Source organism: Anolis sagrei, chromosome 5, assembly GCF_037176765.1.
Source record: "Anolis sagrei isolate rAnoSag1 chromosome 5, rAnoSag1.mat, whole genome shotgun sequence".
In the NCBI taxonomy this organism is placed as follows: Eukaryota; Metazoa; Chordata; class Lepidosauria; order Squamata; family Dactyloidae; genus Anolis; species Anolis sagrei.
The window spans coordinates 80,571,296-80,590,539 of record NC_090025.1 but is presented as its reverse complement, the minus strand read 5'-3'; the positions used below and the strand labels follow the sequence as shown (position 1 = coordinate 80,590,539).

Sequence of the window (19,244 nt, the reverse complement as noted above, 5' to 3'; positions counted from 1 at the left end):
GAATATATTTTCTAGATTTCTCCAGGAAAACCCTATAGTATATTCAGGTAGTAGTCATTCGTTCAATAGGGTTCATTATTATTCACGGTTTCCTGTTTTTATGGTATATTCCAAAACAGATTGTGCTATACAGTTAAAGCTTGTGTGATTAGTGTTAATATTTGTGCAGACCTAACATTACAACAGACAGAAAGAAAAGAATTAGAAAGCAAGAGGAAAGGAGGTAGGAGAAGGAGCACCTGATATTACAGCACAATTCCATGCCCCCAAATACTAGAAAAGAGAATGTTTGCTGTTATTAGATCAAGGCTTCCCAGCTCCCTGTTTCCCACTGCAGCCTCTTGTAACTTCAGAAAGCCACTATTGAGGATTGGTAACTTTTAATGTTCACTCCAGTAAAATGTATTGCAGATGAAAGAAAGAAAAAAGAAAAATCACAGTTGGCAAAAGTGAAATCCATTTCCAGTAATCCTCTGTTGGATCCAATTAATAAGTATACCTGTGTCCAAACCTTGAGGCCTAAATCCCTTAAAGGCACCAAATCCTATCTGATCTTGGAAGCTAAGCAGAGTCAGCGCTGGTTATTACTTGATTAGGAGACCGCCAAGGAATACCAGGTGCTGTGGGCTATAAGAAGAAACTGGCAAAATAACCACTGAGTATTCACTGCCTATGAATTCATGGGTTTGCCATAAGCTGACAGGCAACTTGAAAGAACATGCACACTCAAACACCCAAATCTTGGCAAACTCTATGTTTCAAATTATTGCTGTGTTTTGAACCATTTTAGCCAATTTAAGCCTCAAATTATCTTTAAAGCAAATTATTTTACAGTTTGTTTACACAGAAGTCCATCATATTATGCAATCCATTCAATCCATTCATGTGTTATTATATTTACTACATAGCAGATGATGGAGCAGTGTCTCATTCTGTGTGGGGTACATAATTATCCAACAATCATATCAAAACAAGCTACTCATGCTTATAGCAAAAGTATATCACACATTCAAAGAAGGATAATATCATAATTGTATGACCTGCAGGGATATCATAGTAGCAACGTTCTACATGTAGGGAATTTACTTCTCTAATGGCAAAGATGTGACTACTAAAACATTTCATGCCTTGATTCTGTTGACACTCTATTTTTCCTAGGCAACAAGGTAATAGTGAAATATAGAAACAAGTCCTTGCAAAATTATGCAGAAACATTAATAATAGAAGAACTGGTTACTCTGCATAACTAACAAAACACCCTTCAGCATTTTTGGGACTGGGTGCCATAACTTTAACGACTTAACTGAAAGCAGTATCACATAAAGATACAGTTTGTTGCAGTTATATCTACGATATGTGCCAACTTCAAATATCTACTTATTCTAGTCACTATCAGTGATAACGGTCCCAACAGACCTGGCAATCCCAATTAATATACTGCCCACCAACAGCATTAGACTGGAGGGGATATGCCTCAGAGCCTACTCAGAGATCTCAATGGCATTCTTCCCTAGTGTCCTTATCTCATGATCTTCCTCGAGATGCTGTCAATTTTAGAATTTACCATATGCACAGTTTGGTGCTAATATTGGAGAATACATTTGATAAATTCTAAAACAGTGGTTCTCAACCTGTGGGTCCTCAGATGTTCAACTCCCAGAAATCCTAACAGCTGGTAAAACTGTCTGCCAGTCCGCTACTGAGCACAATTCAAAGTGCGGGCTTAAGCCTATAAAGCCTTGAACGGTTTCGGTCCAGCTTACCTATTCGAACGTATCTCCCCCTATGAACCACCGCAAAGGTTTCAGATTGCCAGGAGAGGCCCTGCTCTTGGTCTCACCATCCTTGCAAATGCGACTGGTGGGGACGAGAGACAGGGCCTTCTCAGTGGTGACCCCTCATCTGTGGAACTCCCTTCTCAATGACATCAGATCAGCCTCCTACCTGCTATCTTTTAGGAAACAACTCAAAACATGGCTGTGGGGCTAAGCATTTTAACAATAGATGAAGCAATCAAGATTGATATCGACTAAAAGAACTATATAATAGGATAATGGAAGGAGAACAGATCCCTTCATCATGGCAGGAATCAAGGATCATATTAATTCTAAAAACAAATAAAGATCCTAAAGATCCTAGTTCATATAGACCTATTGCCCTTATAAATCAAGATGCTAAAATATTGACGGCAATAATGGCAAAAAGATTAAATAGCTTTATATATAATTATATTAATAAAGATCAATGTGGATTCATTCCTGGTAGACAAATGTCAAACCCAGTGGGAAGAGTACTAAATATGATTCATACAATTAAGAAAAAGAATATTAAAGCAGGGATATTGGCCCTAGACATATTTAAAGCATTTGATTGTGTCTCATGGCCGACATTAAAAAAAAATTAGAAAAATTTGGTTTAGGAGAGAGATTTAGAGGACTGATTGAGAGACTATATTCAACCAACTATGCAACTATACAAGTAAATGATGGCCTTACTGGGAAAATAAGATTGTCTCGAGGAACAAGACAAGGATGCCCCCTCTCTCCTACCCTATTTGCAATAGTCATAGAATTGCTAGCAAATATGATACGAGAGGATAAACATATAAAGGGGATAGGGAAGGAGGGAAGATACAAGATATGTTTATTTGCAGATGATACACTACTAACCTTCAGAAAGCCATTAGAACAGATAAAAAGAATAGAAGCATATTTAACAGAGTTTGGAGAAATTACAGGCCTTAAAGTTAATTGGGATAAATCGGAAATCTTATTATTTAACCACACTAAAGAAGAGGAAGAAAAATTAAGAGAAAGGAGATTGGGCAGATTAAAAATAAAGAACTCAATAAAGTATCTAGGAATTAATATTTCTAAAGAAATTGATAAACTAGAAGAGGAAAATCTAATTAAATTAAGGGAAAATGTGAAGGATACTCTGGCTAAATTTGCCAAGCTCAAATTGTCATGGTTTGGTAGAATAGCTCTAATAAAGATGAAAATTTTACCTAAAATAAACTTTTTGTTTAGGATGCTACCTATTAAAATCTCAGCTGGAGAAATTTCAAAGTGGCAGAATATGATAAACACCTTCTGCAACGAGAACAAAAGAGTTAGAATTAACAAAGCAAAATGGTATAAACTGCAAAAGAAGGGAGGTCTGGGAATACCAAACTTAAAACTATACTATATAGCAAACCAGTTAAGATATGTTGTTGAAGGGATTATTGGTCAAAAGGATTTAAAATGGTTAGAAGAAGAGAGTGAAGACATAGACATGAAACTAGAATATATTTTAGGTTCTTGTGGGTTTTTTCGGGCTATAGAGCCATGTTCTAGAGGCATTTCTCCTGACGTTTCGCCTAGAATATATTTTCTTTATAGGGAAAACTAGGAATCCAGACAAGAAATGGTATAACAAAATAGAGAACCCTTTTCTAAAAAACATATTGGGAATATGGTCTAAATATGAAGAAAAATTAATACCCTCGATATCCCCATTAACACCGGTGCTGATTACAAATAATTTCCCCATAAATCTCAAAAAGGAGTTGGAAAGTGAATTCAAGGAAAAAGGTATAACGAAATTAAAAGATTGGGAATCAAAGATGAAAAATATAGATGAGATAAAGGTCCAGTTAGGAGGGAACATTGGATGGTTTAAAGTACTACAACTTGAAAGATGGTTAAGGGAAATAAGAAAGAAATATAAAGGAGAGAGAGAATTTACCAAATTTGAAGAAATGATTAGCCAAAGGGGGAGTAAGGAAGGAAAAGAAAGAACAAAAGGTATAACAAGTGATATCTACAAAATGCTGTTGGAAGGGGTCCAGGAGGAGGACCACCTTAAAAGAATGTGGGAGTTAGATTGTAATAAAGTAATACACCCACAAAACTGGAAAGGAATGTGGAATATGCGTATATTAAAAAATATGTCAATAAGAATAAAAGAGAACTATTACAAAGTGGTGTGGAGATGGTACCTCACACCAATCAGATTAAATCAAATTGACAAGAAACATTCTAAGCAGTGCTGGAGGGGCTGTCAAGAAACTGGCACATATATACACATGTGGTGGTCTTGCAAATATGTTCAAAAATTTTGGGAAAATGTATTTCAAGAAATAAGAAGAATCACCCAAATAGAGATACAGGAACACCGGAGATAGCACTGCTGTCATTTATTGACAATGTTAAAATACCAAAAGAACTAAAAGAATTAATTGCCAATCTGGTAACAGCAGCAAGATTATTAATAGCTAAAAAATGGAAAGAAGGAGGGGAGTGCCAATTGGAAGAGTGGTATAGGGAGATTTGGGACATCGCAATAAACGATAAACTGACAGGAAACATTAAGGTTAAAAGAGGATTATCAAAAAAAGATGATTTTGGGAAGATTTGGGGGAAATTGATAGAATATGTATATATAGAAGGTAAGGGGACCAAACCTGTAATAGAAACAACTGATTTTTGGGAATAAGTATTGTAATTGGCTGGTCGGGGGTGAAGGGTTAGCACTGGGTGATTGGATGTAATGAAGCAGGAGAATGAAATATTATAGGTATCAAGACATACATGTTCTGTACAATTGTTAATGGAAAGTGATAAGTATAAGAAAGTTTAAATACCGAATATGTTAAAGCTACAATAAATAAAAATTATTACGAGAAAAAAAAAAAGATTGATATCGACTCTATGTTACTGACAATTGTTTGACCGGACTATGATTTGAATGTGCACAATTTTAAATGAATGTTTTTATAATTTTATAATTACTGTTTTAACTGCAATTGTTATTTTTGAACCTGTATGATGGTATCAAATGGCTTCCTGTTGTAAGCCGCCCTGAGTGTCTGTCCCCCCCCCCCCCCAGGGGTGAGAATGAGAAGGACGGGATACAAATATGTGAAATAAATAAATAAAACCCATAAAACATGGAGGGTAAAGATGCAAGGGGAAAGAGGGAATCAAAGGAGAAAGACACTTAGAACACACTAAAAAAGCTCAGTCATTCTAAACCTGAATTAGTGGCAAGCACAGAATTCACTAGGGCATTCAAGGTATAATCCACCACAAGTTAATTCCAACTGAAGCTCACTAAATGAGATTTGTACAGAACCAAATCTTTTTGTATGTTCTGTATGTTCTATCCACATTATTAAAGCAGAATTACTTACAGAAAAGGCAACACATTCTCAAATTTGACTACATCTTTCTTTTACAATTATGGAACACTTCCAAAACGTTTCTGGTACGACATCAGTTTAACTAGGTTACCTCCAAGCTCAAGCACAAACATTCACTCTTACTAATATAGTTTCAGTTTTCCACTTAACTTGACTTAAAATCAAGCAATGCAATGTTTTATAGTCTATGCCTGATGTAATAAAAAACACAGAACATGAGTTCTAGAATGATAATATAATGATTCCAATATCATTTTCCAAATTCTACAACAATTTTACATAATAGTTGCTTGATTGCCAACCCTACTAAAAACAGTCATTTGTCTAAAATAGATATGAGGAGTCAACATATAATTATAGGTCCTTCACTCTCAAGGAGGTTAGGCAAGTAAGACCACTGCAAAAGTGAAAAAATATAAAATTTAAAAAACATTTTTTATTTGAGAGAACATATCTCTAGGAATCTTTAGAAACTTAGGACAACTCTATAGTGAACTTCGGCAGAAGTCCTAGATGACCTAGAGATTGATCCATGAATGATCAAATTGGCAAAAGTTAAACCCGTAAATGTGTAGGGCTGACTGTATAAGAAGAAAATAATAATAATCCAATTATATGTTAAATTAGAAATGCATTTTCCTTCAGTGAGTTCCTTACGAATAGTCTACATTTTTAATTATTGCAATAATATGAGTCACATGTAGTTCTCCTATGATGAATTGTTTCATCACAAGGGCAAGTTTCAGCTTGGTAAAGTTTTAGATCCAGAAGCCAATGAAAGTATCATGTAGTTTATTAAGGTTAGTTAGCTTCTGTATTGTATGGCTCACTAATGGGGCTAAAATTATGCCCCATACATTGGCATTGACTTTTACCTGGCAAAATGAATTTGCTTCTCAAAACTTATATTAAAGTTATCCTAAATACCTTGTGAATCAAGACTAGTTGTGTTGGTATCTAAATACCAACACATGAGGGACCATCTACATCAGGGGTCTTCAAACTAAGGTCCAGGGGCCGGATACGGCCCTCCAAGGTCATTTACCCAGCCCTTGCTCAGGGTCAACCTAAGTCTGAAATGACTTGAAAGCACACAACAACAATCCTATCTCATTAGCCAAAAGCAGGCCCAACTTCCCACTGAAATACTAATAAGTTTATATTTGTTAAAATTGTTCTTTATTTTAATTATTGTATTGTTTTTCAGTGATTTTTGCACTACAAATAAGACATGAGCACTGTGCATAGGAATTCATTCATGGTTTTTTTTTTCAGATTACAATCCGGCCCTCCAACAATATGTGGGACTGTGACCTGGCCCTCTGTTTAAAAAGTTTGAGGACCCCTGATCTACATTGGTGACTTAGCAAACACTGCATAGAGATGAGCCAGAAAAATGCAGGACAAGATCACCTGCATTAGCCAACATCACTGCCCCTTGAATTCAGACTTTCCCCCAATTTAGGGCCTGAGGGAACTGTTGGACCAGTTTCAAAACAGAACTGAATGAAACTATCCCCGTCTGAATTAATAGGCAGGTAAGAAGTGACAGAGATGTACAAAAGTATGCATCATTACTTGGGACTTCATCACTGGCTGCCAATTAGTTTCTGAGCACAATTCAAAGTGCTAGTTTTAACCTATAAAACCCTATACAGTTCCGGCCCAGTTTACCTGTCTGAACGTATTCTCCCCTATGAACCATCAAGAGTGTTAAGATCGTCTGGAGAGGCCCTGCTCTCGGTCCCACCATCTTCGCAGGCGCATCTACTGGGGACGAGAGACAGGGCCTTTTCTGTGGTGGCCCCTCAGCTATGGAATTCCCTCCCAAATGAAATTAAATCTGCCCCCTCCCTCCTGACCTTTAGGAAGCTAGTGAAAACCTGGCTGTGCAAGAAAGCTTTTGTGGAATGATGTCTGAGATCGGCAATCAACTAATGGTACTGATCACAACATATGGACTGGACATACGGACTGAGTTGGACACGATTTTATCCTAGTGAACGGCTTTTATGAAATTTTATGTAATGTAATTGATAACTTAATGTTGTATATTATGTTTTAGATTTTCAGTGTTAGCATTGAATCTTTGCTGTTAGCCAGTCTGAGTCTCTCTGCAGAGGTAGAGAAGATCGGGATATAAAAGATTTAAATAAATAAATAATAAATAATATTGGGTAAAGCTAAAGTCCTATCTAGACCAGGGTTCCTCAAACTTTTTAAACAGAGGGCCAGGTCACAGTTCCTCAAACTGTTGGAGGGCTGGATTATAATTTTAAAAAAGCATGAATGAATTCCTATGGACACTGCACATATCTTTTTTATAGTGCAAAAACCACTTAAAAACAATACAATAATTAAAATGAAGAACAATTTTAAGAAATATAAACTTATTAGTATTTCAATGGGAAGTGTGGGCCTGCTTTTGGCTGATGAGATAGGATTATTGTTGTTGTTATGTCCTTTCAAGTTGTTTCAGACTTAGGTTGACCCTGAGCGAGGGCCAGGTAAATGACCTTGGAGGGCCGTATCCAGCACCCGTGCCTTAGTTTGAGGACCCCTGATCTAGACCAACATTCTGTTCTACAGTGGCCAAACAAATGCTTATAGGAAGAACAGGACATGAGTATAACAGCACATATTCACTAATATGGACATATCAAGTGTTTGGTCACTTAAAAGCATATGAATCAGACAAAAGGTCATTTTTTTCTAGAAGTAACTAGCTATATATATAGGAAACACACAAGCAAAGTACGATGGACATTGCAATCAGACATTTGTCACCATCACCTGGTAATCGCATGTGCTGTTCCTGTTGAGAAAACTTCTAGCATTACTTAACATTACCATTACTTAACATTTGGGGGACTTGTTCTTGAGGAATTACAAAGCAGCATTCACAATCCAGTTTTAACAGACTCATTTCATTACCAATCACTTCAAAACAATGGGCAGATATAAGCCTTAGAATTGAACATGACACCTGTTGAAATAAGTCTTACCCATAGAAAACCATATATATTCCAATTATATTTATTAGGAGATACTCTGACCAAAATTAAACACTTTTCAGTGTCTTTTGATTCTAACATTGTGTTAGGAACATAAAAACAATGAGACATGTACATGCCTAAACTTCATCACAAATGAGCTTGCCTTCAGATTTTAAATGCCCTCGCGCTTTCAAACTACCTTTTTACTACAGCTCTGGACTAGTAATACTATCCTTCCAGAGTTTTTGTCTCTTGGGATCAAATATTCCCCGCAGTATACTACAGACCCATTTAAAGGAGTATGTGAACAATGCTCTTTCTTTCCTTTCCTTTAGCTCTAGTATTGTATTTTTCTTTCAACAGTAACATCAGCCTAATCCTCATTAATATAACAAGTGCACTTAGATTCACTTTGGCTAAGCAGAATCTGCTGTGTTAATCATCAAACAGGATGCTATGGAATTTGGCCTTGAAGTATTATCCTCTTACTAAGATGTGTCTGGAAGTAATAGCAACAGATGTACTAAAGGCAGTGCTTCTGCCAAGTCTTCTACTTATCTTTACTAAAACAAGCATGCCCATTCATATTTATAAATTTGGAGCCTAAAATGATAATACAAAAGGGATAAATTAAATGCTTTATATAGGCCACATCAACATTATTACATATCATGGTGATTCAGTGATGTAAGAAGCACATCTAACACAGCATATGTTTTAACAGATACAGGTATCCACAAGTGTTTCTAAGAAGCATTCCAGCACAGGGCCTTCATTACTGAGAAAGCCCAGGAAACCTCCTCTGATTTTTCTCCAGCTTACTGTTCTTTGGACAAGACCTTGAATTCATGCCAGTGGCAAACTTTCAGAAATCCAACCCTTTATTAACTGCCAATATAGGCTCAACATTTAATTTAACCATACCTTGCTATCAAGCAACAAACATACACACACCCATGTTAAGTTTATCTTCCTATATAGAAAAAGTTTCTGAGGGTCAGATTGTTTAGTTACATTTCACAACAGAGTTAAAGAAAGGTCAAAACAAAGCAAACAGACCTGAACATTCCTGGTGCTGTTCTTTCCCATGCTTTCTCCTACTCCACAGTTTAAAGAAATAAACAAAATTAGGGGTCCTTCTACACAGCCATATAACTCAGAATATCAAGGCAGAAAATCCCACAATATCTGATTTGAACTGGATTATCTGAGTCTACACTGCCATACATTCCAGTTCAAAGCAGATAATGTGAGATTTTATTCAGCTGTGTGGAAGGGGCCTAGGTCTCGTCTTCCCTTCACCAGCATCTTAGGTCAACAAACAAAACTCTGACCCACCTTCATCTGGACATTCTGATGATCAAAAATACTAGCTTACCTGAAACTGAAACTTTCATTATGGCCTCCAGTGGTCTGTTGTTGTCCAGGTCACGGCTGAGCTTGAGTTCTCCAGTTGCAGAGTCCAAAAGCAGCAGATTTAACTCATTGCCCTGGACAAAGGTGTAGTCAAGGTGGTCAGATATATCAGGGTCATGTGCTGGGATTTTGCCAATCACTCCAGATGGGAAGCTGTTAGACTTGTTAGTGACATAATTGTTGAAAAGAATCTGAAAGTCTTGCAAGACAGGAGGGTTGTCATTCTGATCTCTTAGGCGTATGTGGACAGTGGCTCGACTCACAAGTGGTGCTGAAGTAGCTTGCACCACAATTACATACTCTGTCTGGCTCTCATAATCCAGATCCATCAGGGCTGTGAGATCACCATTGAGGAGATCAAGTTGGAAGACCTCAGGAATGTTCCCTTCCACAATCTGATACATGATTTGTGCATTTGTTCCTTCATCTGGATCTACAGCACTAATCCGGGCCACGATAGAACCAACAGGGCTGTTTTCCTCCACATAGATGTCAAACTCATCTTGTTCAAAAACAGGTGGGTTATCATTGATATCCAACACAGTAACTTGGATATCCACAGAGGCTTTGAGGGGTGGACTGCCCCTATCCACAGCAAAAGCCCGCAGGCTATACACAGCCACATTTTCACGATCTAACTTGCGCAAAGTCCGTATAACCCCTGATGTGGCCTCAATGTAAAAATCCCCATCCCCATCATCACCACCCTGGAAAGTGTACAGGAGCCGACCATTAGGCCCCGAGTCACGGTCCGTGGCAGACACCTGCAAGACACTGGTGGAGAGGGGCACATCTTCAAAGACCGCACCTTGGTAGCGGTCACGGAGGAAACGAGGCACGTTGTCATTGGCATCCAGAATGAGTATCTCCACATAGGTAGTGTCAGATTTCTGAGGGATCCCATTATCTTGGGCTGTGATAGCCAAGGTGTAAGAGGCTTGGTCTTCATAGTCTAGCTCTGTCAATGTTGTGATTGTGCCTGTGTCAGGGTCAATGCGGAACTGAGGAATGTTGTCCTCCAGAACATATGTGATCCGAGCATTCTCCCCAGTATCCTCATCAGTAGCGACAATTGTTACAATAGATGTGCCAATGGGCTTATCTTCGCTGACACTCACCGTGTAGTGAGAACTCTGGAAAACTGGTCGGTGTGTGTTGGCATCTGTGACATTGATGTGAACCTGGACAGTATCAAATAGAGTTCCATCTGAAGCAGTGACTGTCAGCACATATTGCCTCTCCTGCTTGTAATCCAGGGGCAAGGCCAAAGTGATCAGCCCACCTGCACTCTGACTAGTAATAGCAAAACGGTTTCTTGTGTTACCACTAGTGATTTGATAGGTCACCACACTATTGACATCTTTGTCCACTGCTGTCAGTGTCAAGACACTGCTCCCTACTACAGCATCCTCATTAAGCCTGAGCTGATAAACTTTTTCAGTGAAAGTAGGACTGTTATCATTGACATCAAGGACAGTAATAGACACGCTGGCAGAAGACGACATTACAGGTATGCCATGGTCTCTGGCCTCCACTCCAAAGTGGTAATTCTCTACAGTCTCCCGGTCAAGCTCAGCTGACACTGTAATCCATCCAGTACTGTTATTAATCTGGAACGGAAAACTCATATCCCCAACAGTGGCTACCAGAGCAGAAGGATGAGCCACTTCAATGAGTTTGTATTCCAAACGAGCATTATCCCCCGAGTCAGCATCTACTGCCTGAATGTGCAATACTGAATAGCCCACAGGGACATTCTCCAATACTGTTGCTTGAAATGGGGTGCTTACAAAAATTGGGGCATTATCATTTACATCTAACACTTGGATGGACACCATCCCACTAGAATTGATCTGTGGAGGCCTTCCTCCATCCTGAGCCTTGATTCTCAGGGTGTATTCTCGGATAGTTTCATAGTCCAGAGGGTTGATCAAGTCAATAGAGCCAGAGAAAGAATGGATGTAGAACTGGCCCTTAAGGTTCCCACTCACAATGCTATAGTGAACCTGGGCATTGCTGCCACGGTCTCTGTCCGTGGCTTGCACCTGGAGCACTTGGTTGTTTATTGGTGTATCCTCTGGGATTTGTACCTGGTATCGTTTCTCACTGAACTGTGGAGAATTGTCATTCTCATCTTCTACTGAAATATGGACAGTGACAGTAGCACTCCGAGGGCCAGGATCTTTCCCTTGATCGTTGGCTTCTACTACAAGATGGTACTCGGAGACCTCCTCTCGGTCAACCGGGGCACAAGTCCTCACCACTCCGGAGTGTGGGTCAATCTCAAAAACTCCTTCCCCGGCCCCTGGTTCCAAAATACGATAGAGCAGGTTTGCGTTGTCTGGTGCGTCTTTGTCCGTGGCACGGATTGTCAGTACCTCGTAACCCACCTCCAGGTTCTCTCTGATGTTCTCTCGGTACTCGGGCTGCTCAAACACTGGGCCATGGTCATTGGTGTCGCTCACAGTCACCGTCAGGAAGGTGGTCGCAGACCGGTGCCGGGGGGTGCCTTGGTCCGTGGCTGTCACTTGCAGCACGTGGGTATCCTTCGTCTCCCGGTCCAAGCTGCGCGTGGTTGTTACCACCCCCATCCCAGCGTTGATGGAGAAGTAATCATTGGAGCGCTTGTCGAAGAAAGCTTCGATTGAGTACACCAAACGGCCGGCCTCCCCCACGTCTGGGTCATGAGCTTCCAGTGCGATGACGACTGTCCCAGCGGGCTGGTTCTCGGGGATGGATACCTGATAATTGGTCAACTTGAACTGTGGTGGGTTGTTTACACTCCGCATCCTTCGCAAACCTCGGTGCCGAGAATCCCACCTCTGTGGGGAGGATACAACTGTCCTGGCGGGCTGGTTCTCAGCGATGGAAACTTGATCATTGATCAGCTTGAACTGTGAAGGGGTTTTTACACTCCGTATCCTCCTTGGACCTCGGTGCTGGGAATTCCACCTCTGTGGGGAGGATACCACTGTCCCGACGGGCTGGTTCTTGGCGATGGAAACTTGATCACTGTTCAGCTTGAACTGTGGAAGGGTGTTTACACTCCGCATCCTTCGTGAACCTTGGTGCTGGGAATCCCACCTCTGTGGGGAGGATACTAGTGTCCTGGTGGGTTGGTTCTCGGCAATGGAAACTTGATCATTGTTCAGCTTGAACTGTGGAGGGGTGTTTACACTTTGCATCCTTTGTGAACCTCGGTGCAGGGACTCCCACCTCTGTGGGGAGGAAACCACTTCATGCGTACTTCCTTCTATCATCTTCCCTCCCTTGAGATCGAGAAGGACAACTCCAGAGGTTTTCCTCAAGCGGCAAAGGAGCTGGAGGCGGCCGTGCGACCCTGAGGGTGGCCGGCAAATGATTCCATTCCCAGTTTCCCCACTGCAAGAAAACGAGACACCGTTGGGACACCAACACTGAGGGAAACTGGTCCAGGCCCTGAGTGCGGCCTGCGGGTGCGGCAAAGAAGCAGGAGAGCAGAGCCAGTGGGTCAAAGGTGGCGTGAGGCCTACAAAGAGGCGAGGCGTCCTCTTCCTCCTCCTAATGGGAGGGCAGCCATGTTGGGAAGCGGGCAGGCGGAGCCACAGAAGGGCGCCCCCTGTGGCAGGGGAGGAGAGGCGCAAGTGCAGGGCCAAAGGGCCGCCGCACTCCTCCAGGCCCCTGCCCTTCGCCGCCCTCAGGCGCCCTCCGCGGCCGGGCTCCAGGGCGCCCCTCAGTGGCGGCGAGGTGCGCGCCTCGTCCAGGGCGCAGCGCCACTCCGGCCCGAGGGAGAGGTCCAGCAGGAGGGCGCCCCCTTCCGGGCAGCGGCCGAGGCGCAGCTCCCACTCGCCCGCCGCCAGCCACGGCAGGAGGAACAGCAGCAGGGCGGCCAGAGCCATCTCCGGGGCCCCGCGTGCCGCTCATCCGGCCTCGTCCATGCGCCTCAGGAGGGGCCGAGCGGACGGGAGAGGCGCCCTCGGGGAAAGGCCGCTTCTGCTCCTCAAAATGGCCCCCGAGACCCCGCTTTCCCTCAGCCCCGACGGCAAGGAAGCGGCTCCTTGGCTCCCCCGACGCCTCGCTCGCTCTCTTCTCCTTCAGGTGAGGGAAACGCTCCCAGCTCCCCTTTTTCAGCCGAGTTCGCGCCTCAGGAAAAAGTTCCTCTCCGTCTCGAGGCTCGCGCTCCCTCTCTGTCTCGCGCGCGCCGCTTTTCTTCCTCTCCCTCAGCAATTGGGATTTTCCAAAAGGGAAGCCCGGAGGAGCTTCTTCTGTGCGCGCGGCCCGAGCGGCAGCAACCTGCAAAAGGGAGAGAATAGAAGAGGCGCGCCTGGGAATTGGTGGAAAAGGCGGCAGCGGGGGGGGGGGGGGGGGAGAGCTGGGAGGAACAGCCGAAAGGAAGGCGGTCTCCGGGCAACCACCTGCGCGCGGCAGGTCAGCAGCGCCCCCTTTGGGCCGCAAGGCGCAACGACAGGGCTCCCCAGACAGTTTTCAATATATTGTCGAAAGTTTTCGTGACCGGAATCACCCGGTTCCTATGAGTTTTTCAGGCTATAGGGCCATATTCGAGTAGCATTCTCTCCTGACGTTTCGCCCGCATCTATTTATTTATTTATTGTATTGTCGAAGGCTTTCATGGCTGGAATCACTAGGTTCTTGTGGGTTTTTTCGGGCTATAGGGCCATGTTCTAGACTAGAGGCATTTTCTCCTGACGTTTCGCCTGCATCTATGGCAAGCATCCTCAGAGGTAGTGAGGTCTGTTGGACTTAGGAAAATGGGTTTATATATCTGTGGAATGACCAAGGTAGGACAAAGAGCTCTTCTCTGCTGGAGCCAGGTGTGAATGTTTCAACTGACCACCTTCATTAGCATTTGAAGGCCTGGCTGAGCCTGGGGGAATCTTTTGTTGAGAGGTGTTAAGATGTGCCTGGTTGTTTCCTCTCTGCTGTTTTGCTGTTGTAATTTTAGAGTTTTTTTAATACTGGTAGCCCGGTTTTATTCATTTTCATGGTCTCCTCCTTTCTGTAATTGAAATATGTTGTCGAAGGCTTTCATGACAGGAATCACTGGGTTGCTCTTGAGATTTTCGGACTTGTTGTTGTTCATTCGTTCAGTCGTTCCCGACTCTTCGTGACTTCATGGACCAGCCCACGCCAGAGCTCCCTGTCGGTCATCACCACCCCCAGCTCCTCCAAGGACAATCCAGTCACTTCAAGGATGGTTGAACAGAAGCTCTCCAAAGCTCTAGGTGCCCTTACTGCCTATTACAGGGGAAACCAGCTGACCCCTAATCCATCTAAAACACAGACATGTGCTTTTCACATAATCCCGAGCCCTGAGGATTACCTGGGAAGGAATCCCACTGGAGCATTGCATCACACCCAAATCCCTGGATTGGTCTGGACCGTGCTCTTACCTACAAGAAGCACTGCCTGAACATCAAGCAAAAAGTGGGTGCTAGAAACAATATCATACGAAAGTTGACTGGCATAACCTGGGGGTCACAACCAGACACAGTGAAGACATCCGCCCTTGCGCTGTGCTACTCTGCTGCTGAGTATGCATGCCCAGGGTGGAATGCATCTCACCACACTAAAACAGTGGATGTGGCTCTTAATGAGACATGCCGCATTATCATGGGGTGTCTGCGCCCTACACCACTAGAGAAATTACACTGTTTAGCCGGTATCGCATCACCTGACATCCGCCAGGAAGTGAAAGGACCAAGGCAGTGACATCTCCAGCTCATCCCCTGTTTGGGTACCAGCCAGCACCCCAACGACTTAAATCAAGAAATAGTTTTCTAAGATCTACAGAGATACTCGCTGGAACACCTCAGCAAGCGAGAGTCCAAAAGTGGCAGGCTCAAACCCAGAACCTCAATCAATGGCTGATATTAAATGAGAGACTCCCCCCTGGGCACACAGAAGACTGGGTGACTTAGAAGGCACTGAGCAGAATGCGCTCTGGCACCACGAGATGCAGAGCCAACCTTCAGAAATGGGGCTACAAAGTGGAATCCACGACATGCAAGTATGGAGAAGAGCAAACTACAGACCACCTACTGCAATGCAACCTGAGCCCTGGCACAAGCAGAATGGAGGACCTTCTTATAGTAACACCAGAGGTACTCCCAAGTGGCCAGATACTGGTCAAAGGACATTTAATCAACTACCAAGCTTGCAGACTTTGTATTTTGTTTGTTTTTAAAAAAATGCAACACAACTGTCTGGTCTGCCCCTGACACGATAAATAAATATGACCAGAATCACTGGGTTGCTCTGAGTTTTTCAGACTGTATAGCCATGTTCCAGTAGCATTCTCTCCTGACGTGTCACCTGCATCTATGGCAGGCATCCTCAGAGGTTGAGGGTTTGTTGGAAACTAGACAAGTAGAGATGATATATCTGTGGAATGCCCAGGGTGGGAGAAAGAACTCTTGTCTGCTTGAGGCAGGTGAGAATGTTGAAACTGGCCACCATGATTAGCATTGAATGGCCTTGCAGCTTCAAAGCCTGGCTGCTTCCGGCCTGGGGGATCCTTTATTGGTGAAGGAGGGATCCTCTCACCTCTGCAGGAGTCTACCATATACCATGCAGCTGTGGACAAGACTGCATAGGAACCACCAAATGAGGACTAATTCAACCTGAGAAGTCAGCCATAGCAGAGCACTTGATAAACCAACCTGGACACATGATATTATTTGACAGAAAAATGCTGGACCACTCTATCAACCACCCTGTCAGGCACTGAATGCCCTTGCAGCTTCAAAGCCTGGCTGCTTCCTGATTATTTCCTATCTGGAATTATTCCCTATCTGGAATTATTCCCTTGTTTTTTGCAGGTGTTGTTATGGAGGTTTTGGTCGTGTCAGGAGCGACTTGAGAAACTGCAAGTCGCTTCTGGTGTGAGAGAATTGGCCTTCTGCAAGGACATTGCCCAGGGGACGCCTGGATGTTTTTGATGTTTTACCATCCTTGTGGGAGGCTTCTCTCATGTCTCCGCACAAGGAGCTGGAGCTGATAGAGGGAGCTCATCCGCACTCTCCCCAGATTCGAATCTGCAACCTGTCGGTCTTCAGTCCTGCCGGCACAGTGGTTTAGCCCACTGTGCCACCGGGGGCTTATGGAGGTGCAACCTTCCTTGTTTGTGGATTTCCCCGGCAGGAAGCAGCCAGGCTTTGAAGCTGTAAGTCCATTCAGTGCTAATCAAGGTGGCCAGTGCCAACATTCACACTTGCCTCCAGCAGACAAGAGTTCTTTCTCCCACTCTGGACATTCCACTTGCCTAATTTCTGACACACCTCACAACCTCTGAGGATGCCTGCCATAGATGTGGGTGAAACGTCAGGAGAGAATGCTTCTGGAACATGGACATACAACCTGGAAAACTCACAGCAACCCAGTGATTCCAGCTATGAAAGCCTTTGAGAACCAATCTTGTTCATAACTTGGGGACTGCCTGTACTTAGATTGAGTCAAGCACTGTGTAATTTCATTGCCAAATGATGATGATGATGATATGTAATTTCTTTCCCACATAAAATGAGATAATAATCTCAGATGATGGTGATAGTTTTAATTTATTACCAGCCTCTCCTTACAGCTCAAGGCATGATACAACAACGATAAAATTTCTTATAGCTTTTACACATCATTCCAAATAGTCCCAAGTATCTTGACCTCTTTAACTCGGGAGAACACTACTATCCTTTTTTTAAAACATACTTACATTGCCTGCTTTTCTGTCTTCCTCATTTGAAATAATCACTGGAGAACAGAAAACAATCAGGGCCAGCTAACACCTCCCAACAAAGGATTATCCCAGGCAGGAAGCAGCCAGGCTTTGAAGCTGTAAGGCCATTCAATGCTAATCAAGGTGACACTTGCTTCAAACAGACAAGAGTTCTTTCTCCCACCCTGGACATTCCACAGAAATATAAACCCCACTTGCCTCGTTTCCAACAGACCTCCCAACCTCTGAGGATGCCTGCGATAGATACAGGCGAAACGTCAGGAGAGAATGCTTCTGGAACATGGCCATATAACCTGGAAAACTCACGGGATGAAGTAATCCTTTTATATTATCATCGAGTTGGAAAAGACACTCCCCCCAAAAAGGCCATCCAGTCCAACAGCCTACTGGGCAGGAACACAGATTCATATATTTGTCATATTTATCAAAGGAAAATGATCTACCATTCCTGAAAGAGTATATTTATACCCGGAAGGCATTTCTTTTTTCCACTTTGCAACAGTGAGATAACTTTTGTGTTCTCACATCTTTGACTTTCAAGTTTCATCTGACTGGTGAATGAAAAGTCAACTTCCCCTCAGGCCATAACCACTTATGCATTGTAATTCAAGATACTTCCTTGTAGTTCCTACTAATCCAAAGAATTGCACCTAAACATTAAGAAGATATTTACTTTAAGAGCTGTTGGTCAATAGAATGAATGACCTCTTTAGAGGTCTTCTTTGGAGGTTGGATGCCCATCACTCAGAGGTCTATTCCTCTTTGCTATTTTTAAGATTTTATGATTCTATCTTAACTGCAAATTTATTTTAGAATGTATTCATAAAACAGTATCTTAATAATTTGTTACGGTGAGTAGTCAACGTCTAGGATATGGATTTATAGTAGCAAGCCCCTTTTAGCTTATAGTAGCAACTATGTTTTAATCTAATGCTTGTAATTTTATTGTTAACTAGCCATCTCCTGCCACGCGTTGCTGTGGCCGAGTCTGTGTATATGTGTTTTGTGTATGTATATATTTGTGCATATGTGTATATCTGTGGGTTTGTGTGTATATGTATATTGTGTATGTGTGCTTATGTATATGCAGATATGTGTGTATATGTGTGTATGTATGTGTATATGTATCTGTGTGTAACTGAATATATATGTGTGTTTATGTGTATATTTGTGTGTGGTTGCGTATATACGTGTGTGTGTCTGTATGTATGTGTGCATGAGTATATGTATATGAATGTATGTGTATATGTATATTGTATATGTGTGTGCTTGTATATATATGTGTGTGTGCCTGTATGCATGTGTACATGTATATGAATGTATGTGTATATGTATATATGGTTTATTTTGGAAGGTTTTAAGTCCATTCTGTTGGGTTAATTTGTGTGTTTTTATGAGTGGTGGTCACTCGTTGGCCTGATCGGTGTATTGTGTCCAAATTCGGTGTCAATTCGCCCAGTGGTTTTGTAGTTATGTTAATCCCACAAACGAAAATTACATTTTTATTTATATAGATTTTTGTTATTTGATTGTGCTGTATTTTGTGGTTTTATATTTATTGATGTGGTATTAATTCTTTATTCCATTTTCTGTATTTTATTGAATTGCACTTATTGTATTATTGTTCCCCGGCGAGAGGAGGCAGGATATAAATCAACTTTATTATTAGGTTCTTGTAGGTTTTTTCGGGCTATAGGGCCATGTTCTAGAGGCATTTCTCCTGACGTTTCGCCTGCATCTATGGCAAGCATCCTCAGAGGATGCTTGCCATAGATGCAGGCGAAACGTCAGGAGAAATGCCTCTAGAACATGGCCCTATAGCCCGAAAAAACCTACAAGAACCTAGTGATTCCAGCCATGAAAGCCTTCGACAACTTTATTATTATTATTATTATTATTGTTACTATTTTCAACTCAA

The 19,244-nt window shown here is 42.4% G+C and overlaps 1 protein-coding gene across 4 annotated transcripts in view; it reads right to left on the bottom strand.

The window, feature by feature from the left end:
* CELSR1 (cadherin EGF LAG seven-pass G-type receptor 1) overlaps nt 1-13,915 on the bottom strand; it is a 192,884-nt gene extending 178,969 nt beyond the window's left edge. For all 4 annotated transcript variants that reach the window (XM_060778417.2, XM_060778420.2, XM_060778421.2 and 1 more), the window contains exon 1: nt 9,560-13,915. In XM_060778417.2, the coding sequence (XP_060634400.2) occupies nt 9,560-13,475 (3,916 nt within the window). In that variant the 5' untranslated portion in view covers nt 13,476-13,915. The remainder of the gene's footprint in view (nt 1-9,559) is intronic.
* Between the last annotated feature and the right edge of the window lie 5,329 nt (nt 13,916-19,244).